The 23565-nt window shown below is 31.3% G+C and overlaps 1 protein-coding gene across 1 annotated transcript; it reads right to left on the bottom strand.

Annotated features, from left to right (window-relative positions):
• Positions 1 to 894: 894 nt before the first annotated feature.
• LOC112004705 (vacuolar cation/proton exchanger 5) lies at positions 895 to 14784 on the bottom strand. Its single transcript, XM_065769356.1, is given in 13 exon segments — positions 895 to 1189; positions 1319 to 1412; positions 1717 to 1833; positions 2697 to 2750; positions 2823 to 2939; positions 5101 to 5235; positions 6333 to 6364; positions 6367 to 6544; positions 6631 to 6824; positions 7222 to 7250; positions 7368 to 7435; positions 7521 to 7684; positions 14128 to 14784. Coding segments are annotated over 13 exon segments (1293 nt in total). The 5' UTR covers positions 14216 to 14784; the 3' UTR covers positions 895 to 1166.
• Positions 14785 to 23565: the final 8781 nt, after the last annotated feature.

Below are 23565 nucleotides of genomic sequence, written 5' to 3'. Positions count from 1 at the left end.
ATAGACATTAGAAATTAGAAATATGAGCAATAAAAATGCAATAAAAATGATAAATATTCAAAAGTCCTATTCAGTCCACATTGTTATATTCGGTCCACTTGGTCTTATTTGGTCCACATTGGTCCTATTCTATACACTTCATTTTTATTCAGTCCTATTTGGTCCATTCTGTCCACTTTAGTCCTATTCTGGTCATTCGCTCCAGTCTACCTACTTTAGTTCTATTCAGTCCACATTCGTCTTGTTCAGTCCATTCTATCTACTTCAGTCCTATACAGTCGACATTGGTCCTATTTAGCCTACTGTCGTCCTATTCAGTCCAATTTGGTCCTAATCTAGATTATATCCAATTCCTAAAACTGTTGGTGTTTACCCATTGTATTATTATACTCAAAACTCAAAAGGGTCTTCAATTTGAACCATCAAATTCAAAGTACATTTCTCAAATATCACTTTCCAGTCCAACAATGCCATTAAGCACCTGACACAAAACCGCAAATATACAGCTACTAACCTACCAACGTATTTTTTGTAAACTTTCTACACAAGACAATCTTCTTGAGTCAGGCCATTACAATATATCACAAACACCATTAGATAAGATTTAATAAAAGTAATAAAAAATTTCAATAATAATAATGAACATTTTATAAATCCTAAAAAAACTCTCTACTACCAGTCCCAATGGCTTCCGTAAGTTCCGAAAATCCCACTTATGATGAGAAATTCATACTTTCAAATGAGGCGTACAACATTGGATGCATGTCCTATAATATGGAAAGGTACATGTTATATAACCAAAAAAATCTTGACTTTATATTATAGGTGAGATGCAAATGTGTGATCCGAAAATTCCTTCCATGATTATGAATTTAATTCTTCAAATGACACAGACTATATAACCAGTATTTCATTGGGTGTTTCCCCTTCATAACTAAATGAAAAGGTACAAATTATTTAACGAGAAAAAGTATCTTAAATTTTTACAAGGCACTTGTGTCTTGTAAATATAAGTGAATATTTGACCTCCAAGCAGTAGCTGAAGAAGAGAGAACATAATAGGCAAGATACCAGTCAATCGAATTTACTGACAAGAACAAGCAGAAGGCTAAAAACACAGACCAAAGCTTTTGGAAATAGACCTCACGAATCCATTGCTTCACTAACTACATTTTGTATTGCCTATCATCTGCAGACACAATTGATTACTGATACAGTCACCCTCCACTTCAAGACAAACTTTATATAGTGTATTCATATAGAAATAGACTAGGTGCAAGTTAAGCTTGAAAAATGGACACTTCAAATCAGAACTGACCTCCTGCGGAAGAATCATGTACAAAAAAACTTGCAGCAACTATCAGATAGGAAAGAAGAAGTATTAGTCTCTTAAAATAGTGGGAAGTTCCTTCCTGAAAAAAAGCATTTGCAGAATATAAGAATGTGTATATAAAATTAACAAAAGTTAATAATAATAATTACGAAAGAAAATGGAATCCATAGCAATTAAAGGAAAACTATTAGCACAAACTTGTTTAAAACACAAGAAGTGAACAAGACAACTCAAAAAGATGTTGAAATATACAATTTCGGAATTTCCCATCATCCAGCTTAAATTAGAACCCATCATGGCATATATTACTTAAAATGCTTCCTTCTCCTATAAAAATTTGACCAAATCATCTAGATTTGCTTTTCTATCACTGAAAAACAAACCTGCAGCATTAAGGCTACTACTAAGACGGATACAACAAGTGTAGTTGTCTCGAAAAGCTGAAAGTTTAAGTCCATAGCTTGCCCCATAATCCAACCAAGGACTACGGAAAAAGGAATCTGCAGCAATATAATAATGGCTTTAGCAGATATTGATCAAATAAAATAAAATAAAAATCTTCAATGAAGTAATACTAAACAGCACAATCATCAATACAAATGTATCTCAAAGGGGTGCCAATTTTTGGTGCTAAACAAACAGATAATAATAGACTTAAAATGACTATCTCACCAACATCTTCAACATGTATCCCTACTTGTACATTTCTATTCTTTCTTTTCTCTAAATTAATTTGTCTCAAAGGTTTCTTGCTCAAGCTGCAATGAACATCACATCACAGGCAGCAAAGACCACCCAAACCAAATTCATGTTAAAAGGTATTAACAGGAGCATATCATTGAAGGTGTAAATGACATAAATTTCAGACAGATGATGCACCAAGAGCTGTGCAGAAAGTAGAAATTACTCATGATCAATATGATCATCACCAGCTCTCTTTTCCAGTTAAAATTTTTATTCATTGCTGAGAGACAGCCAATGTGGTGCAAAACACACAACTTTGAAAGAGCTTTAATTCCCAAACTCTGGCAGATGACTGGCCTTGATATGAATTGAGATGTCTGTTATATGCACCAATTACTAACATATTTTTTAACTACAAACGACATTGTAGCTAAACTTCAAGCAACCAAAAAAAATAATACATTTACTATCTTGAGGAGGCTATAACACAAAGTGACTCGTCAATAACATAATGATATATTGACAGTTGAAACAGCTCCAAGCATTTGCTTCCTTCAAATATTGGTTCCAAGGTAATTTAGATTAAACTGTACAAATACTAACTATAAATAACTCTTATTTTTTGGAAGTAAAAAATGTAAAATAGAAATTAAAAGGAACTCATATTGTTAATACCTACCACAAACAAAGCTATCTGTGTTGATGCTCCTATTGAGACTCCTAATGTTATGTCCTGTGGAGAAGCTCAAATTGTTAAAACTCATTCTAAAAAGAAACTGTCAAAAGTGAATGTTAGAAAGCTTACAAGCTTATCTTTCATGGCAAACGTGATAGCACTTGCATGATCTACAGCATTCCCCACAAGTGGGAGCAAAATAACACTAATAAATGAAAGTGGAATATTCAATGCAATAGATGTTCCCTGCAAAACAATCACCCAATCAGAAAGTTGATAAATCAATTTCTTTTTATAAGTAAATAATTTCATTAGAAAAGGATATGAGGGGACGCATATAAGGATGTGTGATCCCTTTTCAAAGAATACAAATCATAGGGAAAGAGAGTAAAAAAATCAATAAAAGACATCGAAGGGTTGCTGCCTAGCACATGCATCCAATCACATAAAGACTGCAAATTATGTTCTTTGATTATAAAAGTAGTGAAGATCCACTTATTTTTTTCGTATTACAGATTCTTCATGACACATAGAGGCACGGCTCACACACCTTGGCAGCTCTATGACAGGACATTGAAGAAGCAAGTGATCAATAGATTCCACGCTGCTCTGACACATACAATACCAACCATCATCAAGAGCCTCCTACAAAGATTATTGAATGCCAAGAATTTTGCAAGAGTTTGCAGTCCATACAAAGTATGCCACCTTTCGAGGAGCCTTAGCCATCTAGGTGCTCTTCCACGGGAAGAAAGAAATTGCGGAACCCATAATGGCATTATAGAACAAATTAACCTCAAACATCAATGACATCTGCAAGGCACAATCATTACCTCACACAGAAGGTAAATTATCATAGAGTAACTCAAAAAAAGAAGCAACTGATTCCAGCTCCCAATCCAGAAAAGCCTGAATAAAGAGGACTCTAATGTCAGATCTCTCCTTCATCTGGGTTGGCTAGATATGGTGCTACCAATGCCTCCTTGTTCACCACCAAGGTGTAAAGGTCTGGGAATTCCTTGAGAGCATTGTCACCACCCTAAATGCTTGACCAAAATCTCACTCTGAACCATCTCATACCTCAAAGTGTAAAAAATTTGGAGGACTCACATCCCCTGCTTATACTTTTCCACAAATCAACCCCATATGGACCCTTGAATGGTTCCATTGTCCATCCTCCCAAATTTTCACCTTGCTATACACCAATTATACTTCTATACTGATAATTCGTAGGTGTTTGGTATCTATAAAAAAAGAGTACTTTTGTGCAGAACTATGAATTATGGGTTTTACATACGTGAGGCCATTATAAGATGTCAGATAGAAGCAAGATCTATCTGCTTTTGATGCTTATATTATAGTAATTCATAAGTCTTAGCGTTTAAATAGCTTTTGGTTTTTTGGGGGGTGATAGTGGAAAAGTTGACAGACAAGTCACCCTTACTGCAACTCATACCCCTCCTAGTTCAATTCTTTTGACTTTGTTGGATCCGTTTCCTCGTTTGAGAATCTCCTCTCTTATTTTTAGGATTATTTTGTTATTTATATCAGGTCTAAATTATTCTAGAGTTTGTAATAGAATCATGAATTTTTTAATGGGATTTCTTGGACTATAATTTATCACTCAAATTAGGAGCTGGAAGCCTTACTAGGTTAAATAAGAGTCAATGAGCCAAGAGCTTTGTAGCTCAACTGTTTCGCACCTTCTTGTGTTTCTAATTATCGAATTATCAACAAAAAAGAGTCAAAGAGTTTTTAAAAATATGCTTCATTTTATTTAAAGAATTTAACTTTGAGTGATAGAATTATGAGTGATTTGCATTATTGAAGAGCTGTGTGCCTAGAATGTTCTTCTCATCTCTCTCTTCTTGGTCTTCTTCTTCTTTGGGCTGATATTACTATTCAAGTCTATAGTTCACACAACCCCTAAAAAAATTCTTTCTTTTCCTTCTTTACAACCCCAAACCAAATCCTTCTGCTTACATATCAAACCCTGAATTAAAACCTCATATATTCTGTCTACCAAATAACCCATCAAACGAGCTTTTTTGGGTTCTATTATTTGCTTGTTGCCTAAGAAATATTGCAATGTGCTTGTTTTCTATTTCCCTTCTTTGCCGTTCAATTATGTGTCTTCAAATCATTTAAAAAGTACAAGCCTAAACCATAATGCATAGCTCTAAACATCAACTTTAAAACCCTAAGCCCATCATAAGCACGCCTAGAAAAGTAACCATGTACCAAGCTAGCATTTGATATAAAGAAAGCAAAATAATGTATTACGTGGTTAATTAGAGTGTCCAATTGCAATGGCTCCAAGATGTAAAAAGCGGAACCAGACTTGTTTATCTAAAAATATATAATAACAAATTTCACAGAGAAAGAAACATTAACAAGAAAATATTACCTCTATTGTATCAACTAAATATTTAGATAGGATTGAGACGCAAGTAGTTATAACCAAAAGCCAGATTACTGATTCCCATTTTGAGATCTGGGGAGCTTCGTCATCATGTGTGCCCTCTTCAATCTGAATCCCTTCCTATGTTCATGCCAAATATAACATCACAAATATATATTTTTAAAATTTTATAATTTGATAGTTACAATGAGAGGGGGGAATTTGAACCCTAACATTTCCATCGAAAACACCAAAAGGTGCAAACCAATTGAGCTATAAGCCTCTTGGCCTATCACAAATTAATTAATTGAACAATGCCACATTGTACGTTGTAAAGACTCAATAAGTCACTAAGCCAATAAGAGTCTCAATATAAGAAGGTTGTATTAAAATTATTGGTGTGGTCAGTTGAGGCGGTCTCGGTGGAGTTCAAATGTGCATTTATCCCTTTTTGGCATTAGAACTATGTTGCATTTCTCTCCAACCTAAACCAAAGAAAAAGATATGATGACTTGTATTTATGGCATTAGTAGCTACATCTTTACTGTATTCTCAACTATATATTACAATGAACCCTAGCAGGGTATATATAGGGACTATATGAGTTGTGTTATCCCCATATAGGCTTTACAACATAATTGGGCCTCTTGAGCCTTTAGTCATAATAAAACACATAAACCCAGTACAAATGTATTTGTAACACTAGAATCTCTACTTAGTCATTGCCCCCTATAAGGTACAACAAAAAATTTCAAAACAGTCACTGCTAGAGCAAACTATAAAACTACAACAGTAGCAATAATAACCAAGCCATACTCCCAAAATTTTGGAGTCAGCTAGCTCTGGATCTCAACAGAATAACTCGGGCCAGCCAAATATATTCTTTTTAGCAAACTATATATATTCGGCAAATACAATTGATTGGTGTACTTTGAATATGCTGCAGCAGCTACTTTTATAGACCATTAGAAAAACCAGCCAAATGTAGAAGATGTTCAATCTCTTAATTGTATTAGTGCCAAAGATATAGAAGAGACAGCTTAAATTTAGAAGTCTAAACAATATCTGTTAGATGAAAAGACTTTGACTCATCAACTTAAATTATTAAATAATATAAGTATCTTTTCAGGTTGACATTTTCTAATAAATTGAAGGTTTTCTTTTTCTTTTTTTTTTTTTGGGGGGGGGGGGGGGGGGGGGGGGGAAGAGGAGGGAGAATAACAATATTCATAGCCAACCTCATTAAGAGGAACATATAGATTCCTTTGCTCTTTAGCTGGAAATAAAGGTACGCAGCATATGTGACAAGCATGATGCAACTGCTAAATCTTGAAAGAGCCAACTCTGACTTCCCAAAATAAACCTCAGTGTGTGTATAATGAAGAACAGTTGGTAAAAGTAGGCCCATGACTGCCACCAACAGCAATCCGGAGTTTACCACAGCAGTTGCCTGCATCCACATATATCAGCTTTAGCATGAAAGATAACAGGACAATTAAAAAAAAAAAAACTCAGAAAATCTGCTAACACATCCACCTTATTAAACAGCTGCTCCTTTTGAAGAACAAGCCCACCACAAAAGAATGCACATCCAAGCACCAGCAACAAGTCTGACAGAATTGCACCCAATAACGACAGCTGAACAATACGTATCAATCCACTTTTCAAAGCAAAGATTGATATAATAAGTTCTGTTGCATTCCCAAAAGTAGCATTCAATAGGCCTCCAACTGCAAATTTCAAATTCACTACATATCAGAAATTGTACATAATTTCAATTTTTCCAAATTATCATTTGTAATTAGATAGAATTAGTTATTTTGTTAACTAATTGGTTAATCTTGTTCAGTTGGCCTTAGTGGTACCAACTCTTGTACATATAAGGGAAGCTAATGATGAAATTAACACACAATCAATAATACCAAGAAGTTTATTTATCGTTCTCTCAATTTTTGACACTACATTAAAAAAAAAAAAAAAAAAAAATCAGATAGAATAATGATTCGCAACCTAAAGATGAAAATGAGTAATATATATATGTGCCTGATACTAAAACCAAATGATTTGGGCATATACTAAGGATAGCAATGTAGGACTATTAAAATTGAGACACTACAAAAACTTTACCTGTTGGTCCAGTGTAAAAGGCTAGCTGCCTAAACCAGAGTGAAAACCAACACATTAGCAACTTAATAACTCATATTCCCTTTCACCAAAAAAAAAAGAAAAGAAAAAATCATATTCGTTAGAGAGAGAGGAACAGAAATCCTTACTCTGTAGCATAACCTAAACGCTCAGCCAAAGGTGCTATACCCACTAAGCTTAGAAAGAAGACCCAAGCCTGTAATCCACCTCAAAACAAATAAACAAAAAAAATCTTCGAACAACGATTTAAATGATTCAAGTCAATGAGAACTGCAACTCACAGATTGATCAGTCAGTTCCTGAACAAGAATTGCTGCTGGCCCAAAAGGGAGCAGCAAGTTGAGTTTATTGGAGAAAACAACAGTCCTTATGCTCTTATACACAACATAGATCAATGTCACGATGCTACTAACTCTTGAACCTCCAGAAGATGCTCCACTTTCAGCTGTATAAATAGGATGCAACTTTTGAGCATGTTTTTCCAAGCTAGGAATTACCTCAAAGCTTATTATTTGTTTAAGTATGCATCATAATGACTCAATTAAAAATGGTGTAAAAAGCTCACCAAGTGAGAGGATTAGTAAGTAGAATAAGGCTGTGGGATGAAAGTAAAAGTTAAAGCCTAATTGTTGATGGAATATTAGAAATCCAAGAAATTCTTGCTTGGTGTCATTCAATATAAATTTCCAATTTAAATATCTTAGGTATGGTGTTGGCAAATCCATGACAATATATCTTGTTTTGAGTTGTAAGCATTAAAAATCAAGTACAAGATCAAGTCCAAGGTTCAGCACAAGAAAGGACAGTCTCGGGAATTTTGATTGACCCTCGATTGATCAAGAGTGCCTGTTGATCAACTCTCGATTGAGTTGGCTGATAAAGGATCAGAAAATCATGCTTTTTTTCCCAGAAGTCCGCTAATGGGGTGGGTTATTGTAACCCTAATTAGAGAGCCATGAGTACAGAAGAAAAAGAAGATATTCTACAATGTTGTTGCCATAGGGCTGATCAAGGCTAAAACCATAAGCCATCCCAAGGCTGCTGTGAAAATCAAATCTTCAAGAGGTTCTGAAGTTATGGACGCGACGGGTTTGAAACTCAGATATCTTATTGGATGATGGCTTTGAGTAGGCCGGATTTGGACAATATCTCTAATTCAACACCAAAGGACTTTATCACATGAGCTAATTAAAACTCACGACTTTTTAAATCTAATAATACACCATTATGGATCCAAAACAAGATTTGTTATTGCATAAAGTGCAACATCAATTTGAATCCATAGGGTCCATCCATGAGGGTCTTAAGAGATTTTTCATCAAAAATAAATAAAACTATTTCTAATCATCCGGCCAAAGCTCACCAATTGATCTTTTCAAATTTACACCTTAAATTGGAGAAAGTTGGTAACCATTGGTAGGGGCCTCTTTTAGAAAAATTGTTAGCTTCAACATATCATTGATGAAAAAGTTTTTTTTTAGAAGATGACAAGGAAAATTTTTCCAAGATTCCTTCAACTTTTAATAATCATCTAATAGATGTGTCCATCATCCCACACGATGCACATAGCATTTTGAAATATTTTGTAAGAAATTATCTTATAATTTGTATATATTTAAAAAATCAACTTCAATTATATTAACATTAGCTATATTTAGAAAGAGGAATATGAGCATGTTGCTTGAGTGATTAGACAAATAGTTAATTATTTTCCTCTATTTTTTTTTAGAGATAATTACAATATGCTGCTAACTTTGCAGCAATTATTATTATTTTTAATATTATTGATTGCATGTTAGTATTGAATTTCCTTTTGAATTTTCCATTAAAAAAATTGATTTTGTCTTTTGCTAGATTTTGCTTCAAATAATTCCAATACATATAAACTTTAGTGAGAATACCATATTCCAAATTAGTTTCTACTTATAAATATTTTAGAAAAATAAAAATAAAAATTCATTTTATATAAATAATTAGTGTTCACAAATAAATAATTAATACATTAAAATAAATGCATTTACCTTATTTATGTAGCATAAATTGAGGCTATGTATATATATATATATATATATAACATTTTATTAAAAGGAGTTAGGAGTATAAAAAATTAAAAATAATACAATTTAAAATATGAACATATGACTATAGTGAACTGATAAAATTTTATTATCCTTTAATAAAAAATATATTTAACTATTTTGACTACTTCAAGTGCACATATTTTCTTTCTCAAAAACAAAAGTGCACACACACACACACACACACACACACACAATATATATATATATTTCATTGCATGTGTTATAAATTTTTTGTTTGCATCTTAATGTTTTGGTTTTAATTGTTGACAAAGCATCTAAACATGAGGAAAAAAAAATTCGTTTAAATTTTATTAAAATAATCATATAAATTAAATAATAAAAAAGTTGTGCACGTAGTCAAAGACTTTTTTTTTTTTTTAATTAAAACGAAAAAAATAATAAGTTGTGACCCCAAATAGTTTTAGTTTAAGTATAAAATGTGTATACTAATTTTATAAAATTTGAATTTGAACTTGAATTTTAAATTTTTAAATTTTTCTTTATATCCTTAACATGTCTTATTTTCCTAATTTTATGGAATTGGATTTTAAATTTTACATTTATTAATTTACCTTTATATCCTTAATTTGACTTATTGTTAAATCATTTTCAGTTAGACAATAGAGTTGATTCTCCACCAAAAAAAAAAGGATAATAGAGTTAATTTTAGAAATAAATGCATTAAAACATGGTAATAAATGTATTTTATCCCATTAAAACATGAAAATTAATTAGTGATACGTTAACCCTTTTTATTTAGAAGTATATAATATAAGAGTTTAAATTCAATAAGGACCTAGTGTAAACCTTTTGGTTTACACCCTCTAGTACCAGCTTGCCACATTAGCATTTCACACGTTAAAGAATAAAGCCTACCACACACAATATGTATTCATTAACACTCTTTTTCAGAAAATTAAATCTCATCAAATAAAAAAAAAACTGTTGTTTCTTCAGTTGAAGAACCACTGCCTCCAACCCCTTATAAACTCATATTCTTACTGTCAAACCAACTAAACATAAACTCAAACTTGATTGTTATATATATTAAGGAAATGTCTCAATTTCTTTCAATTTTCAAACACTTTTCTTTTTAATTTTTTTTTTTAATTTCTTCATGTATAGAAAGTTAAAAGGTATAGAGTAAATGGATAAAATTTAAAGAATCCTCAAACAATGTAACAATAGGGTTTTTGTAACTTTAAACTATCTTCGTGGCAGAAGTTTAAGAGGGCATTTTAATTTCCTACATGGCAAAACAAGCTTAATTTTTGGATTTAACTTTCTCTCAACTTCTATTTTTATATATAGTATTAGATTAATCCAAACTAAATTAAACCAAATTCAAAGGAAAGAGGGGCAAAACACCAAAACATATCAACCCAAAGCAAAACTGGTAGAAAGAATAATAAATTCACCACAAAGGTGTCAAAAACAATAATAAATCCACCAAAATAAAAGAGGAAAATCAGTGAGAGAGAGAGAGAGACAGTAATCACCTTTTTGTTGTAGGAAGAACATGGAATGGATGAAAGAGAGGTGCAGATGAAACAGAAAATTTATAGAAATGAAGATGAGGAGATGAAGAGTTAGAAACAAGAACCGTAAAATGAAGAATTATGGAGAAGAAAAAGAGTTAAGAAATGGAGAAGGGTGAGAACAATTATTGTATTAGTGATAGTGCAATAAACTTTGAAGAATTTTTTTTTTTTTTTTTTTTTTTTTTTTTTTTTTTTTTTTTTTTTTTTTTTTTTTTCACTTCAGTTTTAAAAGTTTAAAGAGTTAAGCTATATGTCAAGTAGAAACCGAATAGTTAATCATTTTTTTTTATCGGTTATAAACTTATGAACTTGCAAAAGCAAACAATATTTTAATATTTTATTAAAAGAATTTTTTTTTTTTTTAGAAACAAACACACACACAAATGAGAGGGAAATGAGTTTTAACACAAAAGCACACCACAACTCCACTCAAAAGCCATGGTAACTTTTAAATAAAAGATTCAATGTGAAGCTTTTGCAAACAACATTTTATTAAAATTGCTTACATTCAATGGTAGTTCATAGTTATAATCTAAATAAATGAAAAAAACATTTATTACTATTCATAAGTTAAAACCGGTCTAGAGAATGTGTAAAATTATAGTGCATTATTGAATAAAACCGGTCTAGAGAATGTGAAAAATTATAGTGCATTATTGAATATTTTAATATTTTATATATTTAGTATTGTAAAAATAAAAATTATGATTGCTTATATTCAATGATAGTTATAAACCAAATAGTAGTAATTATTATGATTAGATTATGCACCAATTACAACTTGACATGTTAGTTGTTGGATGTAAAATTAGGTATATACTTTTTTTTAAAGAGAGTTTTAATATATGGCGTGAGACTTTACCAATTATCAATTGGGCTGATTGGAACCCATAATATGTACCTAAACTTACTGTTTCTTAAAACTAGCTGATCAAAATTTTCAAAACAATCAAAACTCTGCCCTGCACTATGTCCTATTTAAGAGCCCACTTGGCCCTTGAGAGTGCACCAAGCCCATACATGTGGCACAACACTTCCATGAAAATCATACCTTCCAAACAACAAATCTTGTGTTATCCCATAAAAATTGTATAAGCTTAGTTCATGATTTGAAAAGTTTGATACAGGAAAATCAGTTTGCTTTTTTTTTTTTTTTTTGAGAGAGAGTTTCAACCTATGGCGTCCGCTCTTGATGATAGCTCTTTGTTATCAGACCAAGATACCAATAAGTTTTTAGTATAGGCGGGGATTGAACCCCAAATTTCTTATTCAACTATTAGAGATTTTACCAGTTGAGTTAACTGGAACCCACAATTTGCTTTATTTGTGGGTATTGATTTCCAAATAGTGTGTTTTGCTTTAGTTACTTATGACTCATTTAACTTGGTATGGTTGTGGGTCATTTAGCCTAACTTGGTTGTAGGTCATCTATCCTAACTTGAAATAGCAAAATTAATGGATTTAAAGCCCAACTTGATTAAGAAGGAAATTGAGCTTAGTGTAACTGGCCAATTGTTTTTAGGCCTTACGTATGCTCAAAACCTTTATGTGTGGTGGAATTCCCTACCCAAGTTCAACTCCATATCGTATCTCATCATATCAATATTCGTATTAGTGTCCATGCTTGTTAGCTCAATGAAGCTAAAGCACATTATATAGCAGGTAATATTCAACTCCATATCGTATCCCATATCATATCTCATCATATCAATATTCGTATTAGTGTCCATGCTTGTTAGCTCGATGAAGCTAAAGCACATTATATAACAAGTAATGTAGAAGGATATTGCTCTCTTGGTTTTGTAGAAGGATAGTCAATTCTTCTTGTTCTCATGTCTCAACCGTATCCTACTTTTTTTTTTTTTAAGAACAAATAGGTCATGTATGTAAAAATGTCTAAGGTGTATCTCGTGTTTAACGTAGGTACGGCCCTTCAAATGAAATATCCTTACTTTCTAGATCACAACCAAATCTAAGGGAAAAAGTGTGAACTGTGAAACACTCAATATGCAAAATGGCTTGAGCAAATATCATATGATATCATAGATGTAGGGTTAGTCATGAAAAGGATTCACAATGGAAGAGTATGGAGTGAAAAGTTAAAAACAAAATCCAAAACAAAGCATTATGCTATATTTTGGAGCTTGCCTCAGTCTGCCATTAAAAGTTGGGTAAAGTAGACATGGACATAGTTGTTAGGCTGAGGTTTGTACTTTGTAGCAAATGCTTGTTTGTTCATCTTAGAGATATATTAGCCCATTAGTATAAGCCTAAGCCTTAGCCTAATACTACTTTGTGTGCAAGCCAAGTCTCTTACTTGTAATAGAAATCTATTATTCTAGGGTTTAGTCTACTATATATACCCATGTTATGGTTCATTGTACCACAAGCTTTGTTCTACACACTTATATAATAAAGATTTAGCCATTAAGGGTTTTCTCCGTGGATGTAGGTCGTAAGGCTGAACTATGTAACCCTCATGTTCTTGCGTTCCTATTTTCTGCTTCTCTCTTCCGCATCTATTCAAGCATATTCAACATGGAATATATATCATAGCTAATATTTAACTTGTTATCAGAGCCACATTTCTATGGCCATGGTATGGTTTTTTGTTCTTATAATGTGTTTAAAAGCAATCTTTGTCTTCTTCGGTATTTCTTCGCTGCGTTCATCTTCTTTGGCTTCCCATTGCTGCTGTTAAAACTCTCTGGTATAGTCATGCCACTGTTAGAAGTCGCATCAACATTGCAATACCATTTATTTCCTCAAACTATCATCACAGAGCCAAACTTCATTCAAAGGATCTTCTTAACCTTATCAAGTTTCAAGGTTTCATCAAGCTTCCATCTTGAGTTTGAGAGAGGGTGTTAGAGATATATTAGCCTATTAGCATAGGTCTAAGCCTAATACTATTTTGTGTACAAGCCAAGTCTCTTACTTGTATAAGAAGTTTATTAGTTAGGGTTTAGTCTACTATATATACTCATGTTATAGTTCATTGTAATACAAGTTTTGTACTACACTCTTATATAATAAAGAGGTAGCACTTAAGGGTTTCTTCTGTGGACATAGACCGTAAAGCTGAATCACGTAACTTTCATGTTCTTGTGTTCCTATTTTATGCTTCCCTCTTCTGCTTCTATTCAAGCATATTCAACATGGAATATATATCATGACTAATATTTAACGGTTAAAATTCTGTTTTGATTGTATAAAGCATTAAAAACTCTATTTTGTTAAGAGAGATGGGTTTCGAGTTAAATTACCTGTTCTTTCAAAAAGCTCATCCTGATCACCAGGTGAAGAAAAGCTTCTTTGTATGGGTGATTGCTGATCTTCTTCCCCACCTTCCATATTCTCCTTTGAAAGTTTTCACGTTCTACAGCAATTTACTGTCCCAATATCACAATGCATGCGCTCTTTAAATATCTCATGCATTTTCATTTTTTTTTTTAATGGTTGACTCAAGCTGTCCTAATTTGAATTATTCTAAAAACACAACTAATTAAGGGGTGATTTGGTATAAGAGTTTAAACCCATGTTTTCATTTTTTAAATAATATTACACGCATTTTCACACACTTTTTCACCCACACGTATTTTAAAAAAATACAAATAACATTACTAGAACAACGTTACCAAACGGCCCCTAAACATCTAATTTCACAACTTTTTGAGTTACGAAACTAATTGAGGTGGTGAACCATTTTTACCCAAATGAGTCAAAAAGTTGACGTAAAACTGTAAAAGTTGCTGTAAAATTAGATATGAGAATCTTCTCAAAAATATAAATAAAGAATAATACATGAAAAGATGTTATAGAGTGATATGACACGATCAAAACTTACCAAGCTAGGCATGCCAACAGCAGCAAGTTTCATAAAAACAAAAAGAATAATCACAAATATAACGAATCAAAACCTTTTGTTAAAGGCAAAAATATTTTTATTTTTTATTTTTGGACAAAGTTTAGTTATAAAATTAATTTCTTTATTTAATATCTTTTTATTCAAAGTAAATTTTGATAAATTTATCCTTAGATTACATCTTCTTCTTATATACTCCATGCCTGCAAAATTTATAGAAAATTAAAAATTAATAGGTATGTCATCAATAAATAATATCTGATTAACACAAAATTTAACATGTATATTAAGAGTATAAAGAACATGCAATTCAATAGTTAGATTTTCAAAATATGTAATAATATTTATTTTACTAAGTAAGTTTATAAATTTAGGCTACAAACAATTTTATAGCTAAACTTTGTCATTTATTTTTTGTTTCAGTTATTTAAAAAAAAAATAATCTAACTTTTTTTTTTTTTTTTGGAAAAAAAAAGTTAGTTTTTTAACCTGTTGTTACTATATAAATAAGTTAATTACTAGAAATTATGGAGTACCCAAACCGAGAATGAAATGTTTCTCTTCACATGATTAACCATGTTGTATTTTCTATACTGTTATTCCAACTAAAAGTCTTACAATAATTCACTTGTCACCTTCTACCCCACTTTCTAAATAACAAAGAAATGATATACTAAACGTCTAAATGCTTTTCCTAATTCAGCAAAAACAAAACAAAAAAAATGCATTTGCTTATATAGATGGTGGAAAGCTTGGTGGAAATCAAAGATGATAGCTTAGAGGAAATTCTTGAAGAGGGTCGGAGGAAAAAGGGATTTTTTTTTTTTGGGGGGTGGGGAACAAACACACATACATACAAGGGAGAGTGAATAAGGTTTTAACACAAAAATACACTATAAACTCCACTTAAAATTTAAGGTAACTTTTAAGGAAAAGTGGAGTAATTGATTGAGGATACAAAAATAATGAGTTTGAGATTATTACAATTATGATGGAGGATTTAATTGAGATTAAATTTCATTAATTTTCCGAGAGTAAACAATTTTGATTTTGTTTTCAACTCTTTTTTGATTGATGTTGCAAATCAATTAAAAGCCAATGAGAAAAAATTATATGTTGTACTAAGGGTACAAGTTTCTAAACCGAATCAAGTTATTGAAGTATTTTGTAGCATTTTAATATTATACAATTAAAATGAATAAATATGATAACATAAATACAAAGATATGTGAATTAATATGGAAAATAAAAAGTTAGTCAAATGTTTAATCACACATTGAAAATGAAAGAAACTCTTTTATTGTTTTTAAGAGTGGTGATTGGCTGAAATTTATTGGAGCACATATTAGGTCAAATATATCTATGGGGAAGGTAAAGGTAAAGGGAGGAGGTGTTGCACCTCAGCCCAAATAATGTTGTGTCATTTCTCTCAAATAAATATTATCCAAAATTATTTTTTATTCAGTTTCTCTTGTATTATTCGATTTTCCTTGTGTTTGCACCAACAAAAATATTTTGAAATATCTTTTTATTTGGAGTAGAAGATTTCAATTACCAAATGAAAATTTAGGTCAAGTTTCATTCAAATGGATGGTGTGATGTAGGAAAAAAAATATAGGTGTCTATTTTTATCATTTGTTAATCTTTTATATTTTTAAGATTTTAGATATAGGGTTCTTATTTCCTTAATTTGAACTATTTCTAGTACTTTAATGGTCTTTTATGGTAGGGAATTAATTAAAATTTCTTTTAGATTTTTTTTGTCCTTGTTAATCAAGTTTTATGGAGGTTTTTTCAATTGGCTTCCAAATCTATGAACATTTTTTATCTAGAAATGCAGAATTTCATTAATAAAAATTTGGCGAAAAGCACATTTTAGTCCCTACATTTTTAGGCTATTCTCATTTTAGTCCCTAAATTTTATTTTTACCGCTTTTAGTCCCTATTCTGAAAAACGCTTCCGTTTTAATCCTTGCCGTTACATCAGAAACGGAAAAAGCTGACGTGGCAAACGACAGAATAAATAATACCTAATTAATGTCCACGTGGCTTAAATTAATAATAAAAAATGCCACGTTAGCATTTAAATTAAAAAAATTAATTTATTAATTTTAACTAAATAAAAAAAATTAAAAACAGAATTAAAAACTAAAAATAATAGGAATTAAGATCTAAGTGTGTCTTAACAAGAACACAAACTCAAATCCAAGAAGAACACAAACCCAGAAATTAAAAAAAAAAAAAAAAAAAAAAAAGTTTTGGACTTTGTTTTAGAGACTTTAAGTTCAACAATACCCTTTCTCAAAAAAAAAAAAAAGTTCAACAATAACCACTAACAACGTAATAAGGGTAATTCTAAAACCATAACTTTACTACAACTTACCCACGTGATAAGTTGTGAGTGTGAAATAAAAGTAGTGAGTTTATGTGGGTCCACAACTCTGCCACTCACAACTAGTCATGTTGACAAATTATGATAAAAGTTGTGGTCCTAATATTTTTGGCTTGATGAAGTACTAACAAGTTACATTTAATCTTAACATTTTAGGCAACCCCATTGGGTAGACAAGCTACACTTTAGGACCTCATAATGCAGGCAAGTCCCTACAAGTCTACAGCATTGAGGAACAGTACCACTATGCACTAACGCAACCTCTAATAATAATGAAGTTTTAGTAGGGCTAGATCTCGATTTAGCTAAACACAAACACTTAGAGACATAAGAGGTTATTTGGAACAACAAGGAATAATATGGAATCCACCAAAAAGAAATGAAAATAAAAACCTATTTGAAATTTTAGGCGAAAAGCATTGTCATTTTTAGGCTATCTCATTTTAGTTAGCTATTTATTTTTACGCTTTACCCTATTCTGAAATCCTTGGTTAATCCTTGCCGTTACATCAGAAACGGAAAACGTAGTATCCTCTGCAGATATTAAAACCGCTTAACGCTGATTAAAATCTAAAATCTAATTTTAAAAAGTTTGTAGTAATTCACAATTAAAAAAGCTAACGTGGCAAACTAAAGAATAAATAAATAAACTAATTAANTTTTTTTTTTTTAATTTCTGGGTTTGTGTTCTTCTTGGATCTGAGTTTGTGTTCTTGTTAAGACACTTAGATCTTAATTCCTATTATTTTTAGTTTTTAATTCTATTTTTAACTTTTTTTTATTTAGTTAAAATTAATAAATTAATTTTTTTAATTTAAATGCTGACGTGGCATTTTTTATTATTAATTTAAGCCACGTGGACATTAATTAGGTATTATTTATTCTGTCGTTTGCCACGTCAGCTTTTTCCGTTTCTGATGTAACGGCAAGGATTAAAACGGAAGCGTTTTTCAGAATAGGGACTAAAAGCGGTAAAAATAAAATTTAGGGACTAAAATGAGAATAGCCTAAAAATGTAGGGACTAAAATGTGCTTTTCGCCTAAAAATTTCAAATAGGTTTTTATTTTTCATTTCTTTTTGGTGGATTCCATATTATTCCTTGTTGTTCCAAATAACCTCTTATGTCTCTAAGTGTTTGTGTTTAGCTAAATCGAGATCTAGCCCTACTAAAACTTCATTATTATTAGAGGTTGCGTTAGTGCATAGTGGTACTGTTCCTCAATGCTGTAGACTTGTAGGGACTTTGCCTGCATTATGAGGTCCTAAAGTGTAGCTTGTCTACCCAATGGGGTTGCCTAAAATGTTAAGATTAAATGTAACTTGTTAGTACTTCATCAAGCCAAAAATATTAGGACCACAACTTTTATCATAATTTGTCAACATGACTAGTTGTGAGTGGCAGAGTTGTGGACCCACATAGACTCACTACTTTTATTTCATCACTCACAACTTATCACGTGGGTAAGTTGTAGTAAAGTTATGGTTTTAGAATTACCCTTATTACGTTGTTAGTGGTTATTGTTGAACTTTTTTTTTTTTTTTGAGAAAGGGTTATTGTTGAACTTAAAGTCTCTAAAACAAAGTCCAAAACTTTTGAGAGAGAGAGAGAGAGAGAGAGAGAGAGAGAGAGAGAGAGAGAGGTTTGAAGGAAATATGAGGGAAAGGAAAGTAAATTGAGCGTTTGGTTGAGATAAATAATGACAATGGAAAGTTAAAGGAAGGGATTTGTTTTTTGCCCTTGCCTAGCCATTGCAAAACATGTGGCTTCGGGTAAAAAAATGAGTCATTTAAATCGAGTTAGAATTGGATTGGGTCAATCGGGTTGTGGGTCGGGTTGACCGATATTCGTCATATGAATTTTTTTTTTTATAAGAAAAACATGTATTTGTCATTTGGTAAGTCATGCATTAACTTACTTGGTATGAAATGCATTTTTTGAGTTCACCGCCCATATCAAGAAAGAACTTAACTCAATAAATTGATGCTTTTTCAATAATTACAAAATTATATAAATCCCAACATTACTAACTGAAGTAAAATAATATAGACACAAAGAAGTCTAGTCTACCTTTTGATAATTTAATTAATACAAACACATAAGTTTCACTTTTACACAATATTAACATCTCAAAACTTAAAATAGAATTACAAATGCGCTATCGAACAAAAAATTTAAAAAAGAATAAAAGCATACAAGACAATCTTGAAAACAAATTTTATAATCTAATATCTTTAAAAATAATCTAATAGTTGTTACCAATCTAAAAATTTATAAATTAAGGTTACAAATGAAACAAACACTTTTAGGATCCAAAACCCAACAAAAACACCAATCAAAACCACAAAAGAAAAAAAGAAAAAAAGAAAAAGACAAATCACATCAAAATCCAAACTTTCTCTCCCTAATATCCAAACAAAGAAAGGGTATCTACAACATTTTTAACTAAACCAAAATCAAAATGATATTAAAGCTATATGAAATAGAATTTGTAATAATTAATTACTCGATTAATTGGCAAATGAATTTAAATACATAGCCAAGGGAGTGTGAGTGTGTTATGATATAAAGCCAAATTCTCACTTTCAAATCAACTAAATACTAACCCAAACTAGATTTATTATTATTAATCCAAACTAAATTAAACCAAATTCAAAAGAGGGGACAAAACACTAAAATGCATCAGCACAAAGGAAAAATGTTAGAAAGAATAAGTAATTCACCACAAAGGTGTCAAAAACAATAATAAATCCACCAAAATAAAAGAAGAAAATCGAATAGAGAGAGAGAGAGTAGTCACCTTTTTGTTGCAGGGAGAACATGAAATATATGAATGGGAGAGAGGCGCAAAGGAAATAATAGGAAATTTACAGAAAATTGGATGGGGAGAAAAAAAGAAAAAAGAAAGAGAGATGAAAGCGTTTGGAACAATACTGTAAGGTGAAGAAGAATTATAGAGAAGAAAAATAGTTAAAGAAATGGAGAAAGGTGAGAACAATTATTATATTAGTGATAATGCAATAGACTTTGACAGAAACCGAATAAGCTCGTTATAAACTTATAACGGGCCTACAAACATGCAAAAACAAACGCTTTTAATATTTTACTAGCATTTGAGCACGCGTGTGAGTCTTCTATTTTTTTGGTTAAAGATTAATAATTTGTATTTATTATAATTTGGGATTTTTACTTTTTCCAAAAAAAAAAAAAAAAAAAAAACAAACAAACATGGGGTGAGTTTTGTAAATTTGAGAAGTTTTAAAACTAACAAAAGAGTGATCCTATTTTGTAGGGAGTTAGTGAGTAGAAGTAGGAATTTAAATCAACGTAAAAGTAGGAGTTTATTAGAAGCATGAAGGCATTTCAACGTAAAAGTAGAAATTTATTATTTTTATCAATTTACTATTTTAACCTAATTTTTAAGTTTTAGGTAGGGGTATTTTTTACAAAAAAAATAAATAAATAACTAACTTTCTTTTGCCAATTTACTATTCTAAACCTATTTTTAAGTTGTTAGTTAATTAATTTAGGGGTATTTTTTACAGGAAAAAAATCAATAACTAACTTTTTGAATTCTCTTAATATATACAGATTAAGAGTATTTTTGACAGAAAAAAAACAATAACTAACTTTTTGAATCCTTTTAATATATACAAATTAAGGGTAAATTGTAAAATACATCTTTAAAATTTGGAGTTGTTTAGCTTTTACCTTCGAAATTTCAAATTTTGAATTTTAAATGGAAAGCATTTAGATAAGCTAGCCCAATGTATTGCATTGGTCTAATGAAAAAAAAAAAATGAAATGTCATCTTTATTATTTCATATAAATTAAATAAAATTTAAAATTTATGAAAAATAAAATTTGTGCTCTAAATTTTTAAAAATTATACCAAAAAACAAAAAAAACACACACACAAGTTGAATAATAGTTGGACAAAGTGTAAATATAAAATTGGTTGTAATTTAAGACTATTCAATATATTTTTTATTGGAGGTAAATTTTGACAAATCTATCATTAGATTACATTTTCCTCTTATATTCTATATACTTGTAAAAATTTTTAAAAATTAAATATTAATAATTATGTCATTAAAAAATTATTTAAATGATAATTTTTTGTAATTTATTTAAAATTATAATATTAATAATATTCGATTAATACAAAATTTAATATATATAATAAAAGTGAATATGTAATTTAACAGTTAACTTTTCGAAATATATAATAATATTAATGATATTAACTAAGATTCCTACTAATTTTGTAACTAAACTTTAGAATCTTTTTTTGAAAGCAACTAATCTTTAGAATTTAAGGTGTGTTTGGTATGAAATTTTAAACAAATTTTTTTTATTTTTAAGCAATATTACCCATATTTTGACATACTTTTTTATTCGCCCATATTTTCAAAAAATACAGATAACTTTTTTTTTTTATAGGAAAAAATACAGATAACTTTACCAGGTCAATGTTACCAAACCGGCCTTAAATTGACAAATAGAACAAAAAATTTGGACGAAATGGGTAATTACCCATAATAAGCCAACTATATAGTTAGTTGGCCCGGTTTACAAACAATATAAATTAGTAACACCTCGAGTCTTAGAGACTCGAATTTTGTGCTCAGACCTCGACTTTTTGAGGCTCGGTTTCTGCTGTTTGACGTGGCGTGACTCCACGTGGCATCCACATAAAACTCGAGTTTCTAAAACTCGAGTTCCACGTAGACGCCACCTGGCGTTGACGTGGCGCCACCTGGACCTCGACTCTCTGAAAGTCGAGTTTTAATAGCATATTTTCAAATTAAACGCCTCTCACAGTCACTCTCCACTCTCCACTCTCACTGACCCTCTCTCGTCTTCTCTCACTCACCCTCTCTTAGTCGCGCAGCTCCCTCAGCCTCACCTCAGCCGCTCTCAGTCGCACCTCAGCCTCTCTCTCTCTCTCTCGCTCACTCACACAGCCCAACCTCTCTGGCCCCAGTTTGACGCACACTCTGAAATCTCACTGAACGTTCTCTCTCGCCGGCGACCTCACTTCCAGCGCCGATCTGCGTTGTCTTCAGCCTTTTCAATCTTCTCTCTCTGTCGAGGTTAGTGATTTTCTTTGCTTAATGTGGGTTTTTACTATTCCCTACAACCTGTATGTTGAAATGCTTCAATGGGTTTTCAAGACATTCTTGTCAATAGCTATACCAAAACTTTCTCTTAGGAACTATTGGTGCGTCCTTAATTATTTCATATGATCAAACAGTTTTTTTTTTTCCTCAACCTTTTTGTATGTTTCTCTCTTCACTGAATCTTTACTGTTTGGTTGCCGAGAAACCGTGGGGAAAATCAGATATAGTGTATACAATAATTTCACAGCTAAACTGAATCAGCTCTAAATCAAGAGTCATTACTACATGATTCTGCTATGAAACTCCAAATTAGGCTGGATAATTGAAAACTGATAATTACAAGTTTTTCATATAGTCTATTCTTTACCATGTGGCCTTTTATATATATATATATGTATAATCAAGTGGGGCATCTGAAGAAGAAAGAAGCATAAGTAGAACAATATGGATTAAAAGTCTCTACAATAGACCAAGCCAAAATCTTACAAAAGTTAGTATACAAAGAGAGAACCTGCGTATTTAAGTAAGGAATGTCCAGTGTTGAACTGAACCATTGAACACCAATCCAAAATAACATACGTGTAGGCCAAACATTTCGGGTGTCATAATTCATCTTAACTAGATAGACATCTAATTATTTGGCTGTGGCCTCCTGTCAACCATGAAAGAGAAGGGAAGGGCAAAAAGAAAATAATTGGCAGGAGGGGAGGAAGGTTAAAGATTGGACTGATTTTATTTATGCTAAGAAATTGAGATACCTAGTGTATAAATCACTTTATTTCAAGAAACAAGTGTTTACCATGTTAACAATATCTGCTCAACTTAGTCGTTTAAAAAGGTGTGGAAACTTTTATGGGAAAATTCAGGAGTCATATAATGCTTTTACGTAATATGACATTGTGGATACCTGGATGGTGCCATTACTTTAAACCACATAGAATTTATTCATGCAGTCTTGTGACTTATCAAATTGATGTGCATAATATGGTTTTAGGTCTTTCAATGCACATCTAATATGTGCATTTCATATAAAATTTGTCTTCCTACTCTGAAGGTACATGGTCCTTACATCAAAGAACCTCGATCACACTTATATAACGCCCAATTATCAAATTACTGGTACACAAAAATCTTCCTAGTTTTCCCTTCAATTAGCCAATGAACTTCATCTGCATTTTACACTAGTACTCAAGTCAATACAATTGAACTTTCTCAATCATCCTTAATATTCTGGCAATGGATATTTGATATGCATTAACATTGCCAATGTACATACCACATTTATCTCCCTAAACCCTTTGCACATCCTCCAGCTCTTCCTTCTA

The sequence above is a fragment of the Quercus suber genome, unplaced genomic scaffold (assembly GCF_002906115.3).
Source record: "Quercus suber isolate HL8 unplaced genomic scaffold, Cork oak 2.0 scaffold_1122, whole genome shotgun sequence".
Taxonomy (NCBI): domain Eukaryota; kingdom Viridiplantae; phylum Streptophyta; class Magnoliopsida; order Fagales; family Fagaceae; genus Quercus; species Quercus suber.
This window is presented reverse-complemented; position numbering and strand designations above follow the sequence as displayed.